General features: G+C 43.4%; 1 protein-coding gene across 1 annotated transcript in view; it reads right to left on the bottom strand.

Annotated features, from left to right (window-relative positions):
- SIM1 (SIM bHLH transcription factor 1) overlaps positions 1 to 27,407 on the bottom strand; it is a 145,007-nt gene that overhangs the window by 72,969 nt on the left and 44,631 nt on the right. The window contains exon 3 of the mRNA XM_077487193.1: positions 382 to 464. Coding sequence (XP_077343319.1) covers positions 382 to 464 — 83 coding nt within the window. The remainder of the gene's footprint in view (positions 1 to 381; positions 465 to 27,407) is intronic.

Here is a 27,407-nt window from a genome sequence, read left to right as displayed (position 1 = left end):
CTACTAGTATCTACCAGAATATGAGCTATCAGGTTAGGTGGGCTGACCTCTTATTTTAAAATAAAGAGCAATGCGCACCATATTAACCAATCAGGATTTATCTTCTATTTTTTTTATTCATCTGTTCTGATGAAAACTGAAAGCAGATTTGCTGCGATGAGTTACTATTGAAAAATCTTCTTTAAAAAGCCTGTAGAGTAAAGGGTTACATACAAACATAAAATTCATAATATGGTAGCTGTTTTTCATTACTTGCTAATTCAATAAAACTAATGCACGTGAACTAGTATAAATTACACCAAGTTATAATTAAAAGTTCACTGAAAGGTCTACATTTTGTAATGATTAATCGGATATGGTAGTTTTGCCTAAATTTAGTACCTGTAAAAGATGAGATCCCAACTCTCGACCAACATTATCCAAGGTGCTTGGTCTGCTAGAATGGCCCCAGGCTTCTCCAAGTCCTAAGTGCATAAACAAACATAAGAATTGGTGAGAGGGCTGGTCCTGCACTCCAGCATGCTAGAGGTCAACTGCTACCTTAACTGCAAACAGGAGCATTTTATTCCTAGCTCAATTTCTGTAACGTGAATCATGTCTTGACAGCTATACGCTAGAGTAGCAGTATTAAGGACACAAGTGTGAATGAAATATGAGCTACTACATGAAATAGAAGCACTTATCCTCATAAAAGAAGAATATTCATATCCATGGAAATGCTAAATGATGCTTAATAGGACATGGCTGGTTCATATGAGGTTAGACAGAATGACCTTCTCAGTCCTGTACATTTATATAAGTAGAGGAATGTACCTCATTGGCTGCAAACCAGTTATTAATAATTCCGCCATTTATGAAAAAAGTCACCTAAGTACAAGAGGGGCATGGACCATAGAAAAATAAGTATTATGCCAGGGGGGAAAACAGTATTAAAGTGACCCTGTCATCACATGGTCACTTGTATTGAATTACTTACCTGCTTACCTCAGTTTTTTTTGTCAGGTAAATATTAATATTCCATATGAATATAATGTAATCAGTAGTTACTTGTTCATTACTGGACAGCTGAGTGAGGGAGATCATGACTAAAAAAAGTTATTTTTGTTGTGCTAATGCTTTAGCTTACTTTATGAAAAAAAAATTGACCTGCAGTCATTAGTTTCTCTTTAAATGAAGTAATTTAGTAAATAGCAAAGTTACGAAAACAAGAAGAAACATTTCTGTATAACTGAAATCATTTTCTCCAACCTCCCTATTACTTGCAAAAAAAACAAAATTATTACCAAAAAAGTCAGCACAATTGCCTTGAAATAACTAGTATGATAAATATGACCATTCTTATTTACTGATATAGTAGAAAAAATCCCTTGCAAAAATGCAATACTTATATTCCTTTATTTTCCGTTATTATGAATTTATGTATGCATTTATGTTAACTGTTAATGTGAATCATGTTATCGCTATGTATTAATGCTTAAAAAGTGTATAGAATATAATTATATATTGCATGGAAATATCATGTTTGCTTTTTACATATACAGACTGTCCTTTGTGTTCCCCATGTTTTATACCACCATGGTTTTGCTTAACACTTCTTTCTCAGTGTGAGTCTTTGCAGACTACTGAACAAAATACTATTTTCAGACATTTTTTACGGTAATTGGTTTGATCATAGCAGCTGTTCAGTAAGGGAGGTACTGTATTTATTTGATACCATATGCAATAGTGGGGATCTAGAAATCTATATACTGTATGCAACATTTTCCTGAAAGCAGGAAAGAGCAAACAAGTAAAAATGTGAAAGGTACATAAAATAAATATCAGGTAAATAGTATCATTAAAGTGGTTGTAAACCCTAGATTAAGGCTTACCTGTAGCTCCAAGAAATATCTCCTAAACCTACACGGTTTGGGAGATATTTACAAAAAGACAGTCACAGCTGTCTACAGCGCATGCGCCGTAGACAGCGCAGCGCAGGCGCACTATCGGCGTTAGCGGCATGCTGCTAGCGGCGATATGCTGTTAGTGGCGGCTCCCGTGCGCATGCGCGGGAGAGACGTCATCACTTCTCTGGCACTGTGAGTGGCTGGAGCAGCGATACCCAGAACAAGATGGACGCTCCGGACTACAGGGGACAGTGGTGACATCGCTGGCTCCTGTGTCAGGTAAGTAACACATAATGGGCTACTATGCGATGCATAGTAGCCCATTATGATTTACCTTTGCAGGGAGACTAAGAGGAAGTAAACCCATCAGGGATTACTTCCTCTTTAATAACTCATAATGTATACTTATTGGAAATACACAATAGTTTCCCTGATATGCTTAACCCTTAAAGAGCTTCATATAGAATGGGGTGCAGGCTATTTATTCAAAAGAAAAAAAACATAAATCAGTAATTTAACCACTTGCTTACTGGGCACTTAAACCCCCCTCCTGCCCAGACCAATTTTCAGCTTTCAGCGCTGATGCACTTTGAATGACAATTGCGCGGCCATACAACACTGTACCCAAATTAAATTTTTATAATTTTTTTCCCACAAATAGAGCTTTCTTTTGGTGGTATTTAATTACAGCTGGGAGTTTTATTTTTTGCTAAACAAACAAAAAAAGATGCAAAAAAAAAAAAATCATGTTTCATAGTTTGTAATAAAATTTTGCAAACAGGTAATTTTTCTTCTTCATTGAAATGCGCTGATGAGGCGGCACTGGTGGGCACTGATAGGCGGCACTGGCGGGCACTGATAGGCTGCACTGGTGGGCACTGATAGGCACAGTTAAGGCGGCACTAATAGGCAGAGATAAGGTGGCACCGATAGGCACAGATAAGGCAGTACTGATGGGGACAGATAAGGTGGCACTGATGGGCAAAGATGCACAGATAAGTTGGCACTGATGGGTGGCATGGATGGGTGGCACGGATGGGTGGCACGGATGGGTGGCACTAAGGGGCACTGATAGGTACCACTGATAAATGGGACTGATGGGCACTGATAGGTGGCACTGATAGGTGGCTCTGATAGGTGGCACTGCTGGGCACTGATGGGTGGCACTGATGGGCACTGATGGGCACTGGTAGATGACACTGATGGGCACGGATATGTGGCACTGGGGTGCAGCACTGTTGTTGAGGCAGATTGTGGGCACTGATAGGTGGCACTGTGGGTACTGATGGGTGGCACTGTGGGCACTGATGGGTGGCACTGTGGGCACTGATGGATGGCACTGATGGGGGAAACTTTTTTATTATTTGGGTGGCACTGGCAGGGGGCAGGTGGGCACTGATAAGCTGGCTGGGATCGGGACTGATGTCCTGATCACGGCGCTGTCAGCGCGAGGAGGAAAAATAGCCGATTACCGGCTCTGTTGTGTCACATGGTCAGCTGTCATTGGCTGACAGCTGGTCACGTGGTAAGGGGTCGGGATCGACCCCTTGCTCCGATCCGTGATCAGGCGAGTCTCATAGACTCGCTGATCACAGAGCACGCCACGCTTGCCCCTCAGGGGGCGCGCAGGCCGCTCATGCACGGGACGACGTCAATAGACGTAGTCCCGGCAAAGCAGGTCCGCGCTGTAGCTGTCATTCGGCTATAGCGCGGATCTCTAGTGGTTAAGCAATTAAAAAATAGTACTATGTACTGACTGGTGGAAACATAGGTGTATATTTGAAATAAATAAGACTTTCATTTCTAATATAACTGTAGTTGTTGCCTTTTAAAAAACAGATACACACCATCCTATTGGGTTCAGAACTCTCTTTCACATAGTCAATTCTTTTCAGGTCTTCAGATTCTCTGAGCTGCTATCTTGGCTTTGTCAGATGCCTGTGACTTGTTGACTACTCACAGTCGCCCCCTGCTGTGCATGTGCAAAATTGCTAACTGCCATGAGATTGGTTCTGTAGATTCCTGGGATAAGTGACATTACCCACAGGAGGCTGCAGGAGAATGAAGCAAGCCAAGGCAATGTCATTATCATTTAGGCAAGAAACAAGAAAGTTAAGCCTCATACACACGGATTTTCGGCAGGGAATTGTGTGATGACAGACTGTTTGCCTAAAATCCCACCATTAGTACGCTCCTTCAGACAACTGTTGTCCAACTTTCTGCCAACAAATGTTGGATGGCAGGCTAGTACATTTTCGGCAGACAAGGGTCTGTTATCAGATTTTCGTATTGTGTATACACAAGTCCATCACACAAAAGTCCAAAGTACAAACACGCATGTTTAGAATCAATGCTCACCAAACAAAACATTAGCAGAAAGTGCCCAAAGGGTGGCGCACAAGAGCTGAAATTCCACGTAGTACATCACTATGTTTGTGTTTGTTGGCCGACAATTGTGAAAGACAAGTTCCTGGCACATGCCCTTCGGACAAAAGTCTGATGCTTTGTCTGCCGAAAATCTGATTGTGCGTACGAGGCTTAAGAGTGGGTACCATCAGAAAACAAACTTAAATTTAGTTAGAGGCACGAGGGGAGGAAGAATATTGGGATAAGTTTCATTTTTGGCCAAAGGTCGGCTTTACCTATCAACCTAATTTGGATAATTTACCAAGGGAATAGAGATTGTTCACTTGGCGAAGTGAATTATCATTGCACTTAATAAATAAAGTGAATGTGTATATAAAGTGAACAATGTTTACCTATCTTTCAATATTCAAATATTTTCTCTTTTCTATTTTGTTTCATATACTGGGATACATAGAGACCCAAGAATGATAGATGTAACCAATTTTAAATCTACAACATAAGTGTTTTACATTGGCCCTATTGCATTGCCTAGGGGAAAAATATGTATAATAAATGGGTGTGTGAATAAAGGTGTTTTAGTGTTTAAGTGTTGGTTGGGTCTTTCAGCCCAGGTGATATATACATAAATTGCATACAGGACAAGAATTGTATACATGCAGCAGATGGGTCCTCATATAGCTATATATTTTTTCTGATCATTTCATAAATGAGCAGACAGTATGTTGGTTAGCACTCCAACACTATGACACCGACTTTCATGCCTACCAGGGACACTATTTATATATGCAGTTTTTGTGTTGTCCCCATGTTTGAGCATTAGCTCAAATTACACACAAAGCTGAATACTTAGAGGAATGACTCATCAATCCCCTATGTGTACAGCTCCTAATAAACTTTCAATTAGAAACAGGCCATTTAAAAGTATCCACTCTTTGTATTTGGAAAAATTCTTGCTTTGTGACAAGTGTCATGGAAGCACCGTATATTAAATATTTAATTTTAAACTATTTTTCTCATTAATTATTCAGCAGTGGAAATCAGTACTTATGTCATTTTGTAAAAAGTGGCCTATTGGCTGCATTAATATCTTACTGTTGTACAAAACTGCCACAGAACAGCTCTGTAAATGCATTATTACAATTTATAAATATTTTGAATACTGATAGATTTAAAAATATGTTACGCTTGAATTCTCTGAAAGCTCGGTGACAGAGGGATGCTCCGCAACTGGACAGTGATGACTGGGAAGGTATCTGGGACTTACATAGTTACATAGTAGGTAGGGTTGAATAAAGACAATAGCCCATCTAGTTCAACCTGTGTAGGTGTACATGTGTCAGTGTCGATAATCATTTCCCATATCCATGTATGTTGTGTTCTTTAAGATGCACGTCCCAAAAGTCTTTTAAAAATATCAATACTCCCTGCTGACACATCCTTATCACCTTGACAGTGAAAAAAACCCTGCGAAACTTAAGGTTAAACCGCTTCTCCTCCAATCTCATTGTGTGGCCCTGTGTCCTCTTACACTCCCTGTGACTGAATAGTTTTTTTCCTATACTGGGATCACCATTGAGGTATTTGTAAATTGTTATCATGTCCCCTCAAAAGCGTCTCTTCTCCAGCGAGAATAAACTCAGTGCTTGCAGTCTTTCCTTGTACATTGAGGTCCTCCAATCCCCTAATTTTGCTGCCCTTTTTGGACTCTCTGGAGCTCCAGACAATCCCTTCTGAGGACTGGTGACCAGAACTGGACAGAAAACTCCAGATTTGGCATAACCAGAGTTTTATAAAGTGGCAGGATTATGCTGGTTATTTGTACCTGTGTTGTTAAATTTACATGTAAAGTGTGTAATTTACATAAGACAATCATAAGTGATGTGCAGGCTCCATCTAGCATTCCTTTTTGGTATTGCTGCAGTGTTGTTCTTTTTTATTTGATCTCCTGTATGTGTAGTTAAGGAAGTTGTTAGTACGCAGGGACTTCTGGGTAGAATTTTCGCAGGAAGTGAAACCAGCCACCATTTTTACAAGACAGTGCAGGAAGCAATCTATCGCCATCACCCCTTAGAGAACTTAAAAAGTATGTTTTTACTATCTGATCCTATATTGTATATTGTTACTTCTGCAATGTATGCTGTATTGTATGCAATATTGTACATATTGAGGTCTATTTCTGTTATTTTGTAGTTTCACCTTTCACACTGTTTAAAAGGATAGAAGACTTCCCAAAAATACCTAGCAGAGGTTACCAAAGACTCAGAGAATTCAGTGACCTATGTATGGAGTTACAAGTTGCTAAAGCAGAAGGATACTTACCTGGCCTTACTTATCTTGACTCTGCTAGAGGTATTAACTCCTTAGCACAAAAACTTCCTTATGAGTTACACGAAAGATGGACTACTCATGGCGGTAACTACAAATGAAAACACAATGTGTCTTTTCCACCCTTTAGTGAGTTTGTGGACTTTGTAGACAGACAAGCAGGAATTAAAGATGACCCCAGCTTCATTTTTCCAGTGTCCTATACCACTTCTTCTGGCTCTAAACAACTCAGAGCTCCAGTAGCAGTGCACAAAACTAACATTTCTTCCCACAGATTTGCAGAGTCTCAGCCAGAAGATCAAGACAGCAACCCTACTAAGTTCTGCCCTCTACATAAGATGCCACATCTTTTTCTGAAATGCAGAGCCTTTAGGACAAAGACCATCCAGGATCACAAAGCAAATTGCATCTATGGATGGTAAGACATGCCTACCCTTATCGACCATGATAGAGTGCCACCAGATGCCAGACAACAGATCAGAGATCCCCACGCCAGATGCAGCAGCTCATCAGACTCACTTGAACCACATAGCACATATGAATGGGTTTGGTCAAAATGGTTAGAAGAACCTTCCACTGCTTTGATATCCTGGTTACCCATAAGTGTTCCTGATTGTGTGATAATTTAAGTGTCTGCCTCTGACGGGGTCATCCCTGGAACTATACCCTTTTAATGCCTGATAGAGCTTGACATGTTATTTCATATAACTCTTAAAATGCCATACTCCAACATTATTGTTTTTGTCACCTAGGCTGCTGCACCATGATTAAGTTGAATTGCCTGCTTTACTCCCCTGTGTGGGTGGCACCTTGTATATTTCACTCTTGTATGTTTTGGTTCTTTTCTTTGTTTAATGTCTGTCTATGAATAACTGCCTTAAAATGCTGAATAAATATATACAGTGGTGTGAAAAAGTGTTTGCCCCCTTCCTCATTTCCTGTTCCTTTGCATGTTTGTCACACTTAAGTGTTTCGGAACATCAAACCAATTTAAACAATAGTCAAGGACAACACAAGTAAACACAAAATGCAATTTGTAAATGAAGGTGTTTATTATTAAAGGTGAAAAAAAATCCAAACCATCATGGCCCTGTGTGAAAAAGTGATTGCCCCCCTTATTAAAACATACTATAACTGTGGTTGTCCACACCTGAGTTCAATTTCTCTAGCCACACCCAGGCCTGATTATTGCCACACCTGTTCACAATCAAGGCATCACTTAAATAGGAGCTGCTTGACACAGTAAGGTCCACCAGAAGATCCTTAAAAGCTACACATCATGCCGAGACCCAAAGAAATTCAGGAACAATTGAGAAAGAAAGTAATTGAGATCTATCAGTCTGGAAAGGGTTTTAAAGCCATTTCCAAAGCTTTGGGAATCCAGCGAACCACAGTGAGAGCCATTATCCACAAATGGCGAAGACATGGAACAGTGGTGTACCTTCCCAGGAGTGGCCGGCCGCCCAAAATTACCCCAAGAGCGCAGCGACGACTCATCCAAGAGGTCACAAAAGACCCCACAACAACGTCCAAGGAACTGCAGGCCTCACTTGCCTCAGTTAAGGTCAGCGTTCATGCCTCCACCATCAGGAAAAGACTGGGCAAAAATGGCCTGCATGGCAGAGTTCCAAGGAGAAAACCACTGCTGAGCAAAAAGAACATCAAAGCTCGTCTCAATTTCTCCACAACACATCTTGATGATCCCCAAGACTTTTGGGACAACATTCTGTGGACCGATGAGACAAAAGTGGAACTCTTTGGAAGGTGTGTGTCCAAGTATATCTGGCGTAGAAGGAACACTGCATTTCATAAAAAGAACATTATACCAACAGTAAAATATGCTGGTGGTAGTGTGATGGTCTGGGGCTGTTTTGCTGCTTCAGGACCTGGAAGACTTGCCGTGATAAAAGGAACTATGAATTCTGCTGTCTACCAAGAGATCCTGAAGGAGAATGTCTGACCATCTGTTCGTGTACTCAAGCTGAAACGAACTTGGGTTCTGCAGCAGGACAATGATCCTAAACACACCAGCAAGTCCACCACCGAATGGCTGAAGAAAAACAAAATGAAGACTTTGGAGTGGCCTAGCCAAAGTCCTGACCTGAATCCTATTGAGATGTTGTGGTATGACCTTAAAAAGGCTGTTCATGCTCGAAAACCCTCTAATGTAACTGAATTAGGACTAGTGATGGACGAACTTCCGACGGGACGTTTCGCGAACGCGAAACGCGAACGGACACAAACGTTCGCGAAAACGACCGTTCGCCGCGGGCTCCATTGACTTCAATGGGAGGCGAATTTCGCAAACCTTTAGGTCGAATTTGCGGCCACGGGGTAATTATTAGGGGGTAGCACGTAGTCCCACCACCTGGACAATAGCATAATACATGTATGAGGTGAATTTGGGATCGATAACTACAAGCATTTTTTTTTTATTTGGGAAATTGTTCTGACAATTCAGGACTATGGAGCTAATGAAGGCAATGGAGGAGAGGGAAGGTCAGGGACCAGGGTAGGCAAACAAGAGGGTGCAGGAGATACAGAGCACTGACAGCAGCACCGTAATACAGAGCACTGACATCAGCACCGTGACATACAGCGCTGACAGCAGCTCCGTGACATACAGCGCTGACAGCAGCTCCGTGACATACAGCGCTGACAGCAGCTCCGTGACATACAGCGCTGACAGCAGCTCCGTGACATACAGCGCTGACAGCAGCTCCGTGACATACAGCGCTGACAGCAGCACCGTGACATACAGCGCTGACAGCAGCTCCGTGACATACAGCGCTGACAGCAGCTCCGTGACATACAGCGCTGACAGCAGCTCCGTGACATACAGCACTGACAGCAGCTCCGTGACATACAGCGCTGACAGCAGCTCCGTGACATACAGCGCTGACAGCAGCACCGTGACATACAGCGCTGACAGCAGCTCCGTGACATACAGCGCTGACAGCAGCTCCGTGACATACAGCGCTGACAGCAGCTCCGTGACATACAGCGCTGACAGCAGCTCCGTGACATACAGCGCTGACAGCAGCTCCGTGACATACAGCGCTGACAGCAGCTCCGTGACATACAGCGCTGACAGCAGCTCCGTGACATACAGCGCTGACAGCAGCTCCGTGACATACAGCGCTGACAGCAGCTCCGTGACATACAGCGCTGACAGCAGCTCCGTGACATACAGCGCTGACAGCAGCACCGTAAGCAGCCCCAGGAGGAAGTCAGCACAGCACAGGGATGGTGTGATCCCCTCATAATAAGAACCCCCAGGAGGAAGTCAGCACAGCACAGGGATGGTGGGAGCCCCTCATAATAAGAACACCCAGGAGGAAGTCAGCACAGCACAGGGATGGTGGGAACCCCTCATAATAAGCAGCCCCAGTAGAAATATGACACCGCTCAACCTCTTCAAAGAGGAGGGTAGGGGCATATAGTACGGTGTGCTTTTTTGGGTCAGGGAAGTGAGCCAAATGAATTAAGAAGGTCTGTGTGCTTGATTCCAAAAATTGTTTATAGACATATACATGGTCTACTGATCACATGTGTTGAATTCCTCCGAGATCCATGCCTCATTCATTTTTAGAAATGTGAGGTAGTTAACACTGTGGTGAGCTAGGCGAGTACGCTTATCGGTCACAATCCCCCCTGCTGCGCTGAACGTCCTTTCGGACAGGACACTGGATGAGGGGCAAGCCAACAGTTCGATTGCAAATTGGGCAAGCTCTGGCCAGAGGTCAAGCCTGCCCACCCAGTAGTCTAGGGGTTCATCACTCCTCAGAGCGTCCACATCGGCCGTTAACCCAATGTAGTCGGACACCTGACGGTCTAGGCGTTCCCTGATGCTGGATCCGGATGACACCTGTCGATGGGTCGGCTGAAAGAATGACCTCATATCCGAAGTCACCAACACATCTTCAAACCGGCCTCTTCTTGCAGGCGCTGTTGGATTGGTACCCGCAAATCCTTCTCTGGGAGTGGGAATTGCTCCTCTGCCAGCGCACGCAAAAGCAGAATGCAGCATTTCTCGAAGCAAGGCCTGGAAGTGCTGCATTCTGACAGCCCTCTGCGACGGCGGTAACATTTCCGCCATTTTGTGTTTGTACCGGGGGTCTAAGTACGTTGCCACCCAGTACTGGTCCTTGACCCTCATGCTTTTTATACGGGGGTCCCTATTAAAACACTGGAGCATGAAGGCCCCCATTTGCACTAAAGTGGAAGCGGTGTGGTGGCCTGGCTCCTGCTCATCATCCAGGATAATGTCGTCCTCTTCATTCTCCTCTCCCCATCCTCGCACAACAGGGATCCCAGAAAGGTTTAAAGCATGCTCTTCTTGCTCCTGCTCATCCGCCCCGGCACCATCCTCCTCTGACTCCTCATCAGACTCCTGTTGTTGACTTGTCTCAGATAGAGTAGCCCCCCCTGGGAATTCATCCAGCATTGCGACTTCCTCATCTTCCCGCTCCTGCTCCTCCACAGCCTGATCAATGACACGACGCAATGCACGCTCCAGAAAGAAGGCATAAGGTACCATGTCACTGATGGCGCCATGGCTGCGACTGACCAGTTTGGTGATCTCCTCAAATGGCCGCAGAAGTCTGCATGTGTCGCGCATGAGCAGCCACTGGCGCGGTGAAAAAAAACCCAGCTCCCCAGAACCGTTTCTTTCGCAGAGTTCATACAGGTAGACGTTAACTGCACGTTTCTGCTGGAGCAGCCTATCAAGCATATAGAAGGTTGAGTTCCATCGCGTCGGGCAATCGCAAATAAGACGTCTGACCGGCAGATGGTGTCGCCGCTGAATGTCAGCAAGGCGAGCCATGGCCGTGTAAGATCTTCTGAAATGGGCCGAGATTTTCCTTGCCTGCCGCAAGATGTCCTGGACCCCAGGGTATTTGACAAGGAATCGCTGCACGACCAAGTTTAAGACGTGTGCCATGCACGGCACGTGCGTGATTTTGCCCTGTTTCAATGCGCTAAGCAGATTGGCACCGTTGTCACACACCACTTTACCAACTGTCAAATTGAGCGGTGTTAGCCACTCATCTGCCTGTGAACGCAAAGCTGAAAGGAGTGCCGGGCCAGTGTGGCTCTTTGCTTCCAGGCACAACAGACGCAGCACGGCATGGCAACGTCTCACCTGGCATGTGGAATAGGTTCTGGGGAGCTTGGGCGGTGCAGTGGAAGAGACGCTAGCAGCGGAAAAGGAGGAGGCAGCTGAGGAGGAGAGGGAGGAGGATGGAGTAGGAGGAGGAGAAGAAGAGTCAGGCCTGCATGCAATCCGTGGCGGTAAAACCAAATCTACACGGGTGCCACGGGTTACATGCTTGACGGCCGTCAGAAGGTTCACCCAGTGGGCAGTAAAACTGATATACCTTCCCTGCCCGTGTTTGCTAGACCACGTGTCTGTGGTCAGATGTATCTTGGCACCGACACTGTGTGCCAGAGATACATTCACTTGCCGCTGAACATGGCCATATAGCTCTGGGATGCCCTTCTCTGAGAAATACTTCCTTCCTGGGACCTTCCATTGTGGTGTTCCAATGGCCACAAATTTGCGAAAGGCCTCCGAGTCCACCAGTTTATATGGCAGTAGTTGGCGGGCTATGAGTTCTGACAAGCCAGCCGCCAACCGTTGGGCAAGAGGGTTATCCGGCGTCATCATTTTTTTACGCTCAAACATTAGGCCCACGGAAGCCTGCCTTTTTGCAGAAAAATGTGAGCTTGGCGTGATGGAAGGTGGAGTGGAGGACAATTGTGAGGAGAGAGGAGAAGGAGAAGTAGAAGACGAGGCTGGACGGTGAGAGCCTGCAGTGTGGCTTTGTGTGTTCCGTTGCTCCCACTGGGCTCGGTGATGGCTGCTCATGTGCCTTCTTAAGGCGGTCGTCCCTAGGTGAGTATTGGGCTTACCGCGACTAACGCGTTGACTGCAAAGATTGCAGATGGCAACGCTATTGTCAGCAGCGGACACGTTAAAAAAAGCCCACACTGCGGAGCCATGTGCCGGTGTCCTGGGAGCGCCAGATGTGACCGTACATGGTCGATGACTCGCTCCTGATACATTTGCAGTCTGCTTTGTCCCTGCTGTGCAATGTAAGTCATTGCTGCTTCTCCTCCCTATCTGCTGGTCCATATCTCCCTCTGAACTCCCCTCCTCTTCCTCTCTTGTGGGCACCCACGTGACATCACTAGACACGTCATCATCAACGTCACCTTCCCCACCGCTATAAGTAGAGTAGGCAGCAACACCGGGGACCAACCTCCTCCTTGGGCTGATCTGGGTACTGGCGTCAGACTGCTGAGTAGCGCTTGTTGCTACCTCCTCTTCCTGATCCAATACCAAGAGTGGCTGCGCATCAGAAATGTCCTCTTGATATGGATCGGAAAATAATTCCAGTGACTCAAGCGGAAGGTATGTGGTGGTGGTGGTGGTGGTCGTGTTGTTGGTGGTAGTGTCTTTGGGGGTGCACATAGCAGAGAGTGAAGAAGAGGGTGCAGATCGAGAGGATGAGGAGGGTGCAGAAGAGTAAGGCTGAGCGAGCCACTCAACCAAGTCTGGTGCATCCTTTAAAGTAATTGAACGCACCTTCTGCAACTTCCCACTTTGGCTCAAGCCTGTTGCTCCTGCCCTACCCCTACCACCCCTGCGGAAGGGCCTGCCTCTTCCTCTGCATGTCATTTTTTAAATGACCCTGTGACAAAACTCTTAGTCCCTATACCGCTGAAGGACTGCTGCAGTATAGGTGAGCGGTCAGCAGTGGTGCACGTCAACCCTATCTATTGTGGACCTATAGCGGTCCTTACAGAACAGCAGACTGTACCGCACTCAAGCCTATGTACCGTAGCACCCTATACCAAGTTACCAGTCCTTATAAGAACTTTTGTGGACCAAGCAGGTTGTGTATTAGTGTTTAGCAGACTGTACGTCAGTCCCTATACCGCTGAAGGACTGCTGCAGTATAGGGCAGCGGTCAGCAGTGGTGCACGTCAACCCTATCTATTGTGGACCGATAGCGGTCCTTACAGAACAGCAGACTGTACCGCACTCAAGCCTATGTACCGTAGCACCCTATACCAAGTTACCAGTCCTTATAAGAACTTTTGTGGACCAAGCAGGTTGTGTGTTAGTGTTTAGCAGACTGTGCGTCAGTCCCTATACCGCTGAAGGACTGCTGCAGTATAGGGCAGCGGTCAGCAGTAGTGCACGGCAACCCTATGTATTGTGGACCGATAGCGGTCCTTACAGAACAGCAGACTGTAACGCACTCAGGCCTATGTACCGTAGCACCCTATACCAAGTTACCAGTCCTTATAAGAACTTTTGTGGACCAAGCAGGTTGTGTGTTAGTGATTAGCAGACTGTACGTCAGTCCCTATACCAATGAAGGACTGCTGCAGTATAGGGCAGCGGTCAGCAGTAGTGCACGGCAACCCTATGTATTGTGGACCGATAGCGGTCCTTACAGAACAGCAGACTGTAACGCACTCAGGCCTATGTACCGTAGCACCCTATACCAAGTTACCAGTCCTTATAAAAACTTTTGTGGACCAAGCAGGTTGTGTGTTAGTGTTTAGCAGACTGTGCGTCAGTCCCTATACCGCTGAAGGACTGCTGCAGTATAGGGCAGCGGTCAGCAGTGGTGCACGTCAACCCTATCTATTGTGGACCGATAGCGGTCCTTACAGAACAGCAGACTGTACCGCACTCAAGCCTATGTACCGTAGCACCCTATACCAAGTTACCAGTCCTTATAAGAACTTTTGTGGAACAAGCAGGTTGTGTGTTAGTGATTAGCAGACTGTACGTCAGTCCCTATACCAATGAAGGACTGCTGCAGTATAGGGCAGCGGTCAGCAGTAGTGCACGGCAACCCTATGTATTGTGGACCGATAGCGGTCCTTACAGAACAGCAGACTGTACTGCACTCAGGCCTATGTACCGTAGCACCCTATACCAAGTTACCAGTCCTTATAAAAACTTTTGTGGACCAAGCAGGTTGTGTGTTAGTGTTTAGCAGACTGTGCGTCAGTCCCTATACCGCTGAAGGACTGCTGCAGTATAGGGCAGCGGTCAGCAGTAGTGCACGGCAACCCTATGTATTGTGGACCGATAGCGGTCCTTACAGAACAGCAGACTGTACTGCACTCAGGCCTATGTACCGTAGCACCCTATACCAAGTTACCAGTCCTTATAAGAACTTTTGTGGACCAAGCAGGTTGTGTGTTAGTGATTAGCAGACTGTACGTCAGTCCCTATACCAATGAAGGACTGCTGCAGTATAGGGCAGCGGTCAGCAGTAGTGCACGGCAACCCTATGTATTGTGGACCGATAGCGGTCCTTACAGAACAGCAGACTGTAACGCACTCAGGCCTATGTACCGTAGCACCCTATACCAAGTTACCAGTCCTTATAAAAACTTTTGTGGACCAAGCAGGTTGTGTGTTAGTGTTTAGCAGACTGTGCGTCAGTCCCTATACCGCTGAAGGACTGCTGCAGTATAGGGCAGCGGTCAGCAGTAGTGCACGGCAACCCTATGTATTGTGGACCGATAGCGGTCCTTACAGAACAGCAGACTGTAACGCACTCAGGCCTATGTACCGTAGCACCCTATACCAAGTTACCAGTCCTTATAAGAACTTTTGTGGACCAAGCAGGTTGTGTGTTAGTGATTAGCAGACTGTACGTCAGTCCCTATACCAATGAAGGACTGCTGCAGTATAGGGCAGCGGTCAGCAGTAGTGCACGGCAACCCTATGTATTGTGGACCGATAGCGGTCCTTACAGAACAGCAGACTGTAACGCACTCAGGCCTATGTACCGTAGCACCCTATACCAAGTTACCAGTCCTTATAAGAACTTTTGTGGAACAAGCAGGTTGTGTGTTAGTGATTAGCAGACTGTACGTCAGTCCCTATACCAATGAAGGACTGCTGCAGTATAGGGCAGCGGTCAGCAGTAGTGCACGGCAACCCTATGTATTGTGGACCGATAGCGGTCCTTACAGAACAGCAGACTGTAACGCACTCAGGCCTATGTACCGTAGCACCCTATACCAAGTTACCAGTCCTTATAAGAACTTTTGTGGACCAAGCAGGTTGTGTGTTAGTGATTAGCAGACTGTACGTCAGTCCCTATACCAATGAAGGACTGCTGCAGTATAGGGCAGCGGTCAGCAGTAGTGCACGGCAACCCTATGTATTGTGGACCGATAGCGGTCCTTACAGAACAGCAGACTGTACTGCACTCAGGCCTATGTACCGTAGCACCCTATACCAAGTTACCAGTCCTTATAAAAACTTTTGTGGACCAAGCAGGTTGTGTGTTAGTGTTTAGCAGACTGTGCGTCAGTCCCTATACCGCTGAAGGACTGCTGCAGTATAGGGCAGCGGTCAGCAGTAGTGCACGGCAACCCTATGTATTGTGGACCGATAGCGGTCCTTACAGAACAGCAGACTGTAACGCACTCAGGCCTATGTACCGTAGCACCCTATACCAAGTTACCAGTCCTTATAAGAACTTTTGTGGACCAAGCAGGTTGTGTGTTAGTGATTAGCAGACTGTACGTCAGTCCCTATACCAATGAAGGACTGCTGCAGTATAGGGCAGCGGTCAGCAGTAGTGCACGGCAACCCTATGTATTGTGGACCGATAGCGGTCCTTACAGAACAGCAGACTGTACCGCACCCAAGCCTATGTACCGTAGCACCCTAGACAGACCAAGTTACCAGTCCTGATAAAGAGCTTTGTGGAACAAGTGAGTTGTGAATGATTAGCAGACTGCAGCAGAAGGGCAGCAGTCAAGTATAATATTCTTTCTATATTTGGAAGAAAGAATATTATACGTGTACAAGCCTATTACCGTACCACTGATACCAGTCCTGAAAAGAACCTTTGTGGAACTAATAGTAACAGCAAGTCTTTAAAATTATCCTCACTGCCTGACACACTGCTTCCTGCCTGTCCCTATACAAATTGGCAAAAAAGAGTAGGCTGGAACGATTAGCTGGAACAGCTCTTTTGTGGACCTGATAGTAACAGCTAATGATGATGATGATGATGATGATGAAGAAAGACTAATCTGGCTGAGCTGTCCCTAAAATAGCAGCATACAGCGCTCTGTCCCTTTATCTAAACTGACAAAAGAAACTCAGGCTGCTGACCTAACACCTATACCAGTCCTGAAAAGAACTTTTGTGTACCAAATAGCTAGCGTTTTCTCTGTCCCTACTCCACACAGGATCCTTTCCCTACAGTGACAGAAGAAAGAATGTAAAATGGCCACCGGATCGGGTGTATTTATAGGTTAGGGGGAATGTCCAAGTGTCCATGAGCTGTCATGTCTCAATTGGTTGTCCTGTAACACATGATAAACGTGTCACGAAAGGTTAAAGTTCTTGTATACATTAAACACGTAAGTCCGCCGGGGCGAACGACGGAAAAAGGCGTTCGAACCCGCGGACGGCGAAAGTCGGAAATTCGCCGCGAAACGACCGCCGGGCGAACCGTTCGGCCATCACTAATTAGGACAATTCTGCAAAGATGAGTGGGCCAAAATTCCTCCAGGACGCTGTAAAAGCCTCATTGCACGTTATCGCAAACGCTTGGTTGCAGTTGTTGCTGTTAAGGGTGGCCCAACCAGTTATTAGGTTTAGGGGGCAATCACTTTTTCACACAGGGCCATGATGGTTTGGATTTTTTTTCACCTTTAATAATAAACACCTTCATTTACAAATTGCATTTTGTGTTTACTTGTGTTGTCCTTGACTATTGTTTAAATTGGTTTGATGTTCCGAAACACTTAAGTGTGACAAACATGCAAAGGAACAGGAAATGAGGAAGGGGGCAAACACTTTTTCACACCACTGTATATACGCTACCCTGTTGAATTAGTGACTTGTTGCTTGCCTTAACATTGCTTTGTAAGTAACAATGCTCTTTAAGACCAGGCAGTGGAGATTGGTACACTGCTTCTACCTGCACATTCGGTTTTCTTACTATCCATGAGCAATTTACATTTCACAGATATATTGACAATTGCATATGCCCAGCAGTGCCACATAAAATGTTTTCCTGCACACTTTTTTGTCTGTCTTCCTTCTGAATATGCAAATCTGGTTATACATACTACAATATGTATGACGGCATCAACAAAATTGTTGTGTGTGTATGTGGCTCTAAGCATAAGCATAACACCAATGAAAATCCACAGCCCACAGTCTACTTGACCATTGTTATGCTTGACCATACATTCAGTCAACTTATGGCCTTTTGCATTTTTTTCTCCAGCTCCTATATTTTGTGGTAATAAAAAATATTTTGTTCACTCCACTTTGACTTGCAGTTGAGTTATAAAATCTGAAGCATAGGAAATTAGTAAAATCTGACTAGTGTTGACACCTGTGGTTTTCTTTGTTTCAATTTTTATAACATCGTCAAACTGGAACACATTTCATTTCTTTTGCTAAAATTAAAAACAATTGGTACAGTATACCTTAAGGAAACAACCAAATACAAAAAAAAACAAGATTATAATAGCTCTGTATTATGGCTAGTTATATATGTGTTGTATATGTGTAAGTGAGGTGTACTCTGATTGATGTCATATTACTAATATGGTATCTGGATCTCATATAGATTTTGTCAGCCCAATGAACTGTATTAATTTACACCACCTAATTATGTGCAATGCAAATAAGGGAAAATAAGGGCATTTTCCTGCACATGATTAATTCCTTGGATCTGTACTGAATCTCTAAAAAGGTAAAGAATGTTCACTAAGCTTAGTGAATACCAACTGTGTACAAGGGAAATAAATAAAAAAAACACGATGTTTAATTACACATGATTGAAATGTGAGCAGCATTAAACCAAAAAAACAAAAATGTAATGTATTGCAGCGTATCAATCACATTAGATGTGGTGGCAGAATCAGTTTTTTTTTTTTACTTTTTTCTTTCTGTCTTCAGCTGGTGATCTAGCCAGTAACACACATCCTGTATTAGAGTGCCTACATGCTGGATTAAGGAGCACGGGGGGCACCTTTGAACTAGCAGATTTAGTTGCACTAACAAATTGAGGACAAACTCCAGCTAACACTTTAAATGCAGATACGGCAAACATTTTTTTTTTTACTACTTAGAATAAAAGTTTTACATAAATAAATAAAAACTGATCATTGTAATCACCCCTCTCACTGTTAAATAGTTTGACTTAATCCTATCACTACTAAATATGCAGGATAAATTTTTCTGTTGAAAAACAAAAAAGTAACAGATCATCAGGTGAAAATAAAGGAAAGCCTAAAAAAAGGAAAACAAATGCAGCTAGCATATCTAAGAATTGGTAAGCTGTAATATAATAAATGTTTGCTTTTTAGATTTAACTGCTTTAATGCAGCTTCCTCTTTTGTTCTAAACTAAGGGGTCCATTTATGATGGAGGAATATTGGGAGTTATTTATGAAAGGCAAATCCACTCTGCACTACAAGTGCAAACTAAAAGTGCAAAGTGCACTTGAAATTGTACTGAAAGTACACTTGGAAGTGCAGTCGCTGTAAATCTGACTTTATTATCCAATCATGTGCAAGCTAAAATACTGTTTTGTTTTTATTTTGCTTGAATGTCCCCCTCGAATCTACAGTGACTGCACTTCCAAGTGCACTCTCAGTGCAATTTCAAGTGCCCTTTGCACTTGTAGTGCAAAGTGGAGTTGCTTTTCGTAAATAACCCCCATTGCCTTACTGTGGCCACAATGATGCTATGTTGTCTGCTTTGTAACTCCAAAGCATGCAAAGCCCCATATATAATAATAGCTGAAAAGGGAAAAAACGTGTTGGGAAAAGGGAAGCCCAGTTACATGTCAAAGTCAAGAGACCCGTCTCTCCCGTTATCACAGCATGTTTTTTGCAGCAATATTAAATGGACACCACAGGCTCCACATTGTGGCCTGCAACATATGAATGGCAGGTATACTGCAGATTGGATCTATTGGAGAGATTATAGCGATATTCTCTCCATTTGAGACACAGTTACTCATAAGTGAGCATTTATTTTGCAGAGTAAAAATGTTCTACTTCTTTAATTATTCAACTAGACCAGTGTTTCTCAAATTCAGTCCTCAAGGTGCCCCAACAGGTCATGTTTTCAGGTTCTCCATAATTTTGAACAGGTGATTTGATCAGTTTCACTGCCTTAGTAGTTACCACAGCCATTTCATCTGAGGGAAATCCTGAAAACATGACCTGTTGGGGTGCCTTGAGGACTGTAGTTGAGAAACACAGAACTAGACTGAACTAAGTCAAAAAGTAGTCCTTAACCACTTAAGGACCGCCGTATTGCCATTGTACGTCATCACAATGGCACAGGCAGGCACAAGCACGTAGATGTACGTGCCTGCCTTCCAGCGGGTGGGGGGTCCGATCGGACCCCCTCCCGCTGGATACGGCGGTCCGTTTCCCTCCAGGAGCGATCCGTGATGAGGGGATGGCCGTTGGTTTCTGGCCACCCCCTCTGGATCGCTCCTGACCAATGACGTACTTCCTCCCACTGTGTATTGTTTACACAGGAAGGAGGAAGTGATGTCATTCTCCTCGGGGCGGTCTTTTTGACCGGACTACGAGGAGAAGACACAAAGTAAGTGCACCAAAACACTATACTGACACATAGGTACACATAGGTACACAAACCCCCCCCCCCGATCGCCCCCCCGACCCCCCCCCCCAGTCACAGTGTCACTGATTGCATTGATCATTTCTTTACTGATCAATGCATTCAGTGTCAGTTGTAACAGTTAAAACTGTCAGGGAAGTTAGTGTTAGGTCCAGGGTAGCCCCCTATCACCCCCCAATAAAGAATTAACCCCCTGATTGCCCCTAGAGTTAACCCTTTCACCCCCTTTTGCCAGTGTCACTAAGCAATCATTTTTCTGACCGCTGCATCAGTGTCGCTACTGTCGCTAGGTAGCTAGTTATTTTTTTAGGTTCACCGCCAGGTTTTTATATCGCTAGGTACCCCAATATACTACCCAATAATGGTTTTAACCCCCTGATTGCTCCTAGTTAACCCTTTCACCCCCTTTTGCCAGTGTCACTAAGCGATCATTTTTCTGATCGCTGCATTAGTGTCTCTACTGTCGCTAGGTAGCTAGTTATTTTTATAGGTTCACCGCCAGGTTTTTATATCGCTAGGTACCCCGATATACTACCCAATAATGGTTTTAACCCCCTGATTGCTCCTAGTTAACCCTTTCACCCCCTTTTACCAGTGTCACTAAGCAATCATTTTTCTGATCGCTGCATTAGTGTCGCTACTGTCGCTAGGTAGCTAGTTATTTTTTTAGGTTCACCGCCAGGTTTTTATATCGCTAGGTACCCCGATATACTACCCAATAATGGTTTTAACCCCCTGATTGCCCCTAGTTAACCCTTTCACCCCCTTTTGCCAGTGTCACTAAGCGATCATTTTTCTGATCGCTGCATCAGTGTCGCTACTGTCGCTAGGTAGCTAGTTATTTTTTTAGGTTCACCGCCAGGTATTTATAGCGCTAGGTACCCCGAAATACTACCCAATAATGGTTTTAACCCCCTGATTGCCCCTAGTTAACCCTTTCACCCCCTTTTGCCACTGTCACTAAGCGATCATTTTTCTGATCGCTGCATTAGTGTCGCTAGTGTCGCTAGGTAGCTAGTTTTTTTTTTAGGTTCACCGCCAGGTTTTTATAGCGCTAGGTACCCCGATATACTACCCAATAATGGTTTTAACTGCCTGATTGCCCCTAGTTAACCCTTTCACCCCCTTTTGCCAGTGTCACTAAGCGATCGTTTTTTCTGATCGCTGCATTAGTGTCACTAGTGTCGTTAGGTAGCTAGTTATTTTTTTAGGTTCACCGCCAGGTTTTTATAGCGTTAGGTACCCCCATATACTACCCAATAATGGTTTTAACCCCCTGATTGCCCCTAGTTAACCCTTTCACCAGCGATCACAGTATAAGTGTCACTGGTTACGCTGGTTAGCCAGTTAGTTATTTAGGTTCCCCGTCAGGTTTTTATATAGTGCCAGGGACCCCCATATACTACCTAATAAAAATTTGAACCCCCTGATTGCCCCTAGTTAACCCTTTCACCACTGATCACCGTATAAGTGTTACGGGTGACTCTGGTTAGTTTGCTTTTTATAGCATCGGGGCACCCACCATTTATTACCCAATAAAGGTTTAACCCCCTGATCACCCGGCGGGTGATATCAATTAGGTTTTAGGGTCAGGGTCTGCGTCGCCCCAGGCAGTGCTAGGTTAGTGCCAGTACCGCTAACACCCACACGCAAAGCATAAACCTCCTGTAGTGGTATAGAATCTGAACAGATCAATATCTGATCTGATCAGATCTATACTAGCATTCCCAGCAGTTCAGGGCTCCAAAACAACGCATTGTTAGCGGGATCAGCCCAGATACCTGCTAGCACCTGCGTTTTGCCCCTCTACCCAGCCCACCCAAGTGCAGTATCGATCGATCACTGTCACTTACAAAACACTAAACACATAACTGCAGCGATCGCAGAGTCAGGCCTGATCCCTGCGATCGCTAACAGTTTTTTTGGTAGCATTTTATATTTAAATCCGGAAGGCAGTGCTTGGTTTTTGGGGTCCCGTACGTGGCTAGGCTCCCAAAAAGTCCCCCACATGTGGTATCCCTGTACTCGGGAGAAGCAGCAGAATTTATTTTGGGGTGTAATTTGACTTATGCCCATAGCATGTGTGAGCAATATATCATTTAGTGACAACTTTGTGCAAAAAAAAAAAAAGTTTGTAATATTCCCGCAACTTGTGGCAAAATATAAAATATTCCATGGACTCAACATGCCTCTCAGTAAATAGCTTGGGGTGTCTACTTTCCAAAATGGGGTCATTTTGGGGGGTTTTGTGCTATTTTGGCATTTTATGGCCTTCTAAACTGTGATAGGTAGTGAGGAGTCAAATCAAAAATTTGCACCCTTAGAAATCCTGAAGGTGGTAATTGGTTTTCGGGGTGCCGTGCGTGACTAGACTCCCAAAAAGTCCCACACACGTGGTATCCCTATACTCGGGAGAAGTAGCGGAATATATTTTGGGGTGCAATTCCACATATAACCATGGCATGTGTGAGCAATATATCATTTAGTGACAACTTTTTGTAAAAATTTTTTTTTTTGTCATTATTCAAGACATGTGGCTGAATAAATTTTGCCCTCAATGTATGACTAAAATTTAGTTTATTCGATTTTTCTTACAACAAAAAGAAGAAAATATATTTTATTTTCAAAATTTTCGCTCTTTTTCCATTTATATCGCAAAAAATAAAAATCGCAGAGGCAATCAAATACCATCAAAAGAAAGCTCTATTTGTGGGAAGAAAAGGACGCAAATTTCGTTTGGGTGCAATATTGCATGACCGCGCAATTACCAGTTAAAGCAGCGCAGTGTGAAATTGGAAAAAGACCTCTGGTCCTTAAGGTGTTTATTGGTCCGGGGCTGAAGTGGTTAAAGCGGGAGTCCGCCGGGACTCCGCGTTTTTTTTTTTTTTTTTTAAGTCAGCAGCTACAAATACTGCAGCTGCTGACTTTTAAAATAGTGACACTTACCTGTCCAGCGCGCCTGCGATGTCAGCACCCGAAGCCGATCTCTAGATCGACACTCGAGTGCTGCCGCCGCCATCTTGGGTATGGGAATCAGGAAATGGAGCCTTTCGGCTTCATTTCCCGGTTCCCTACTGCGCATGCGCGAGCCGCATGAGGACGGTCCCCGCTGCCTCTGGGATCTGTGTGTTTCCCAGCAGGCAGCGGGGCACTTGCGGAAGGGGGCGGGCACTTGCGGAAAGGGGCGTAATGTACGCCCCTTTCTGCAGAGAGCTAGCCCGGAAGTGGGTGCAGTTACCTGGATTATCCAGGTAACTGCACCCCCCTCCCCCCTGAAAGGTGCCAATCGTGGCGCCGGAGGGGGGGAGGAATCCGATGAGCGGAAGGTCAATTTTAGGGTGGACCTCCGCTTTAAGCATATCAGTCGTTCAATATGTTATTACAGTTTAATTGGTTATTCATTAATCAAGTTTAAACACTGATCTTATTAAAAGCTAGATATTTTTCTGACTATGATTTAGGCTGGCCATACATTATACAATTTTCTTTTACAAATTGCCTTTACAATTATCCTTTAGATTTACCAAAACCATATAATATGAGGTCAAACTTAAACACTTTAAATTTGAAAGCAATCAGGCAGGCCCTTGTACTACTTAGTTAAAGGTAACTTTTAAGGAAACTGAATAAGAAAACCGTATAATAAATGGCTAGCTTTACTGAAAAAAAAATCCAACTCATTTAGCAAAAAGGAAAAAAGAGCATACTCACTATGATTTACTTTGTAGTTGTATTAGCTCCCTTCAATATATCAGGCCAATGGACAGTACAACTCACCTCAGGAGATCTGGGACTTTTTTCCCAGAATGAGACCTACTGTAAGAAGGCCTGTCAATCTGTGGATGGGCTTTGCACTGAAAAAAGGTCGCAGCATAAATGTGCAAGTTTCATCAATTCAGATGATTTCAGGAAGAGTTTGTGTACCTACAGGTAGGCTATAAAATGAAGATCTCACAGGTGCCCTGTTGCAGGTACATGTGATCTGTTAAATGTTCTATAGAGTATTCTTTCAGGCACTGATTTTCCAAGTTGGGGAAAGGTTTCCATCAATATCTCCCATTCTTTATGGCCCAAATAGTATTACCATAAATGCGGTACATTATTTTTTTGCTAATTTTAAGTCGCTGATTGCTGCCATTACTAGTTAAAAAAATTTAAATTAAAGAAATAAAAATGTCAGTATGTATCCCATAGTTTGCAGATGCCACAACCCCTCGGCAAACCAATCAACATATGCCTATTGGGACCCACATGTAGCAGAACGCACATTGTCCTAAATTCATCAAAAAACTTGATTCCCTATATGTTATTGGATATGCTTCATAGCAGAAAGTAAAAAACACTGTCCTTCTTCCTCAAAACTGTTGGTTCCCCTCCGGTCCACAGCGCAAAAAAAAACAAATAAAAAATGGTGCATAAAAAATAACATATGTACACCCGTATGAACATTAAAGTGTTACAAACCTCCCCTGATGAGCAGCTGCCACAACCGGTCGCTAACCAAAACAAAACTTTCATATAAAAGAAAATAATTACTAATGTATTTCTACATACATGTTAATGTGATAAAGACGTAAAAGAATAATAGCAGCTGTCGTATTAAAAAAAAACTTCCATTAATAATTATATAATATAGCAGAGCTAATATCTCAGTTTAAGTATATATAAATGAAAATACACAAGGCATTTAATTAATATGTTTCACTTTTCTACATTTATAAAATTGACTAAAAAAGTATGTGTGCATGATCAGTGAGTTATTTTTATCATTAGCAGTCCTCTCTTAAGCTGTAGAATGTTTGACATTCCCTGCAGAAAATATAAATTGAATTAAGTAGATATTATTGACACTATGAATTAAAATGAAAATGTAAGCATGCTATAGCTCTACCTGATTCTTCCAAGTGTGAGGAATCCCTGACTCTAAATTCTTAGGTGAACTTACAGCCAGGAAAGCAGTATTCATCCCTGCACACCCACAAGTATCTTTATATGGCCAAACACGGCACTGCTCAGTGGGTGATCCCATGGATGGAGCTAACTATGCATTATTAAACAAGTGGGAAAAATAGTTTGTTCCGAAGAATTTCCACAAGACAACCTTTATTAATATTACATGATAAGAAGAAGAAATTGCTCAAAGAAATTATACAATTAAAATTACTAATACTTTAAATAATAATACTAAAACTGGAGTGCAAAATCTGGTGCAGTTCATCATGGTAGCCAATCAGCTTCTAACTTCAACTTGTTTAATTAAGCTTTGACAAAAAAAAAACTGGAAGCTGATTGGTTTCTATGCAGAGCTTCACCAGATTTTACCCTCTCCAATTTCAGTAAATCAACCACACTGTGTGAATAAATCCATTACGAACCCTTCATATCTCCATTCATAAAAATAGGTGCATTAATTCATCTTGTTAAGGCTCCATGCACGCTGGCTTAAAAATCGCTAATATGAACTTTTGTCTTTCAAAATGATAAAGTACATTTAAAATCCTATATTTAAAACTGAATGCCCACTACTGCCCACTCCAAAGCCTTCCAATCCGTACATGCCTGTGTACACATTCACACCTGTTTCCCACTATTAAGGCATGGCAACATAAACATTTTTCATAAATGTATCAAAAAAGTGCCTGGTAACAATGGCTAGCACAGCAAGGCTTGGAAGGGTGTGCAAGCTTGAATCATCCCTACAAAAACAGGTTAAGCACACACAGATAAATATTTGCTGTGATATTTGGCTCTGTCTGGGAGCTGTTTAAGGCACATGGTCATGCCCAGGTGTAGAAGCCAGGGGTGGTATTGTGACTATTAATCCTATGAAAATACATTTTCAAAGGCAATTTAGATCATAAACTACATTTATCATTCCCTAATTATGCAGGTATAGTTCTAAATGGCAGCTGTCAGAAAAAATATATATATTAGCACATTCTGATATTTAATTTTTAATGAATCATAATGAAGCCCAAGTAAGCCTAAAGAATTTCTTTAAAGTTGCAGTAGATTGCAGTAGAAGTATGTGGATTGGTTTACTAAACTAGATGATGATCTTCATGCAAAATATTGAGGCTGATTTACTAAAGGAGATGAGGCTGATTTAGTAGAGGAGATAACACACAATGTGTGTTCATTTTAAATAAATTATCCAATCATGTGAAAAGCAAAACCCTGTTTATTTATCTAATCTGAACATGCTTAGAAAACTACAATAAATGATCCTACAATTTATTGCGTGAGGATTATCAACTCCTTTAGTAAATCAGTCTCATTGTGTCAAAATTCACTTATTATTTACAAAATTCACAATTATTCAAACATGTAAGCAGCATCTGTACAACTCTGGGTATTCAGAGGTATTTAAATTTGGTTTTTGCATGATTGAATAACTGAATTTAAAATTTTATAGATTTTTTAAATAATATTCTAAACTCCTTAAGTAAACCCTCATTGTGAAAATAAATTCATTCCCTTTTAAAATCACTGCTCACTACCTTTTGTGAGGTCAGGAGATACACACTCAGTGATAGGTATTCCACATTTATGTGCACAATACACTCTGTTTCAGTAAAGAAGACTTTGCTTCATTTCCAAAAAAGATGGGCCAAGGAGAATATATATTACCTTAGCGGGAAAAAAAAGGGGAAAAAGCCAAGCATTTCTGGCTCATCATAGGACGTTTCCTGCTAGCTTACTTTCACATAAATGGTTAATATTATTGCCGATGTTTTTCTACCACTAGCATAAAAGAGCTGTGATTTAACACAACGGCCAATGGTTGTGTTAAGAACACAATGGAGCACTGACATCAGGCCTGCAGACTCAGGCTGATAGCTCTATAAAAAAAAAATGCTTATTTATGGGTCTGTAACATTTTGCTATGCAATTATTATTCAGATCTCTATAAAACCAGGGAAAGGATAAAAGCTGGTCATTGGGAGACAGCCTGTGTCTCTTGTCCCATTGACTAGACTCAGAGGGGCTTAGTCTGCAAAGACTCCCAATAGCACTATCCAAACACACTTCTTTTCACTCTGCCATCTGGCTTATACCTTCTCTATCTTTATGTGGCAACCTCTCATTATCCCTAACTCTTTCACAATTCCCCCGTTTCATTCCTGTTACTCTATGAATCTTTTTCTTCCACA

This window comes from Lithobates pipiens, unplaced genomic scaffold (genome assembly GCF_037356315.1).
Source record: "Lithobates pipiens isolate NorthernLeopardFrog02 unplaced genomic scaffold, aLitPip1_a1.2 Scaffold_18, whole genome shotgun sequence".
Taxonomy (NCBI): domain Eukaryota; kingdom Metazoa; phylum Chordata; class Amphibia; order Anura; family Ranidae; genus Lithobates; species Lithobates pipiens.
This window is presented reverse-complemented; position numbering and strand designations above follow the sequence as displayed.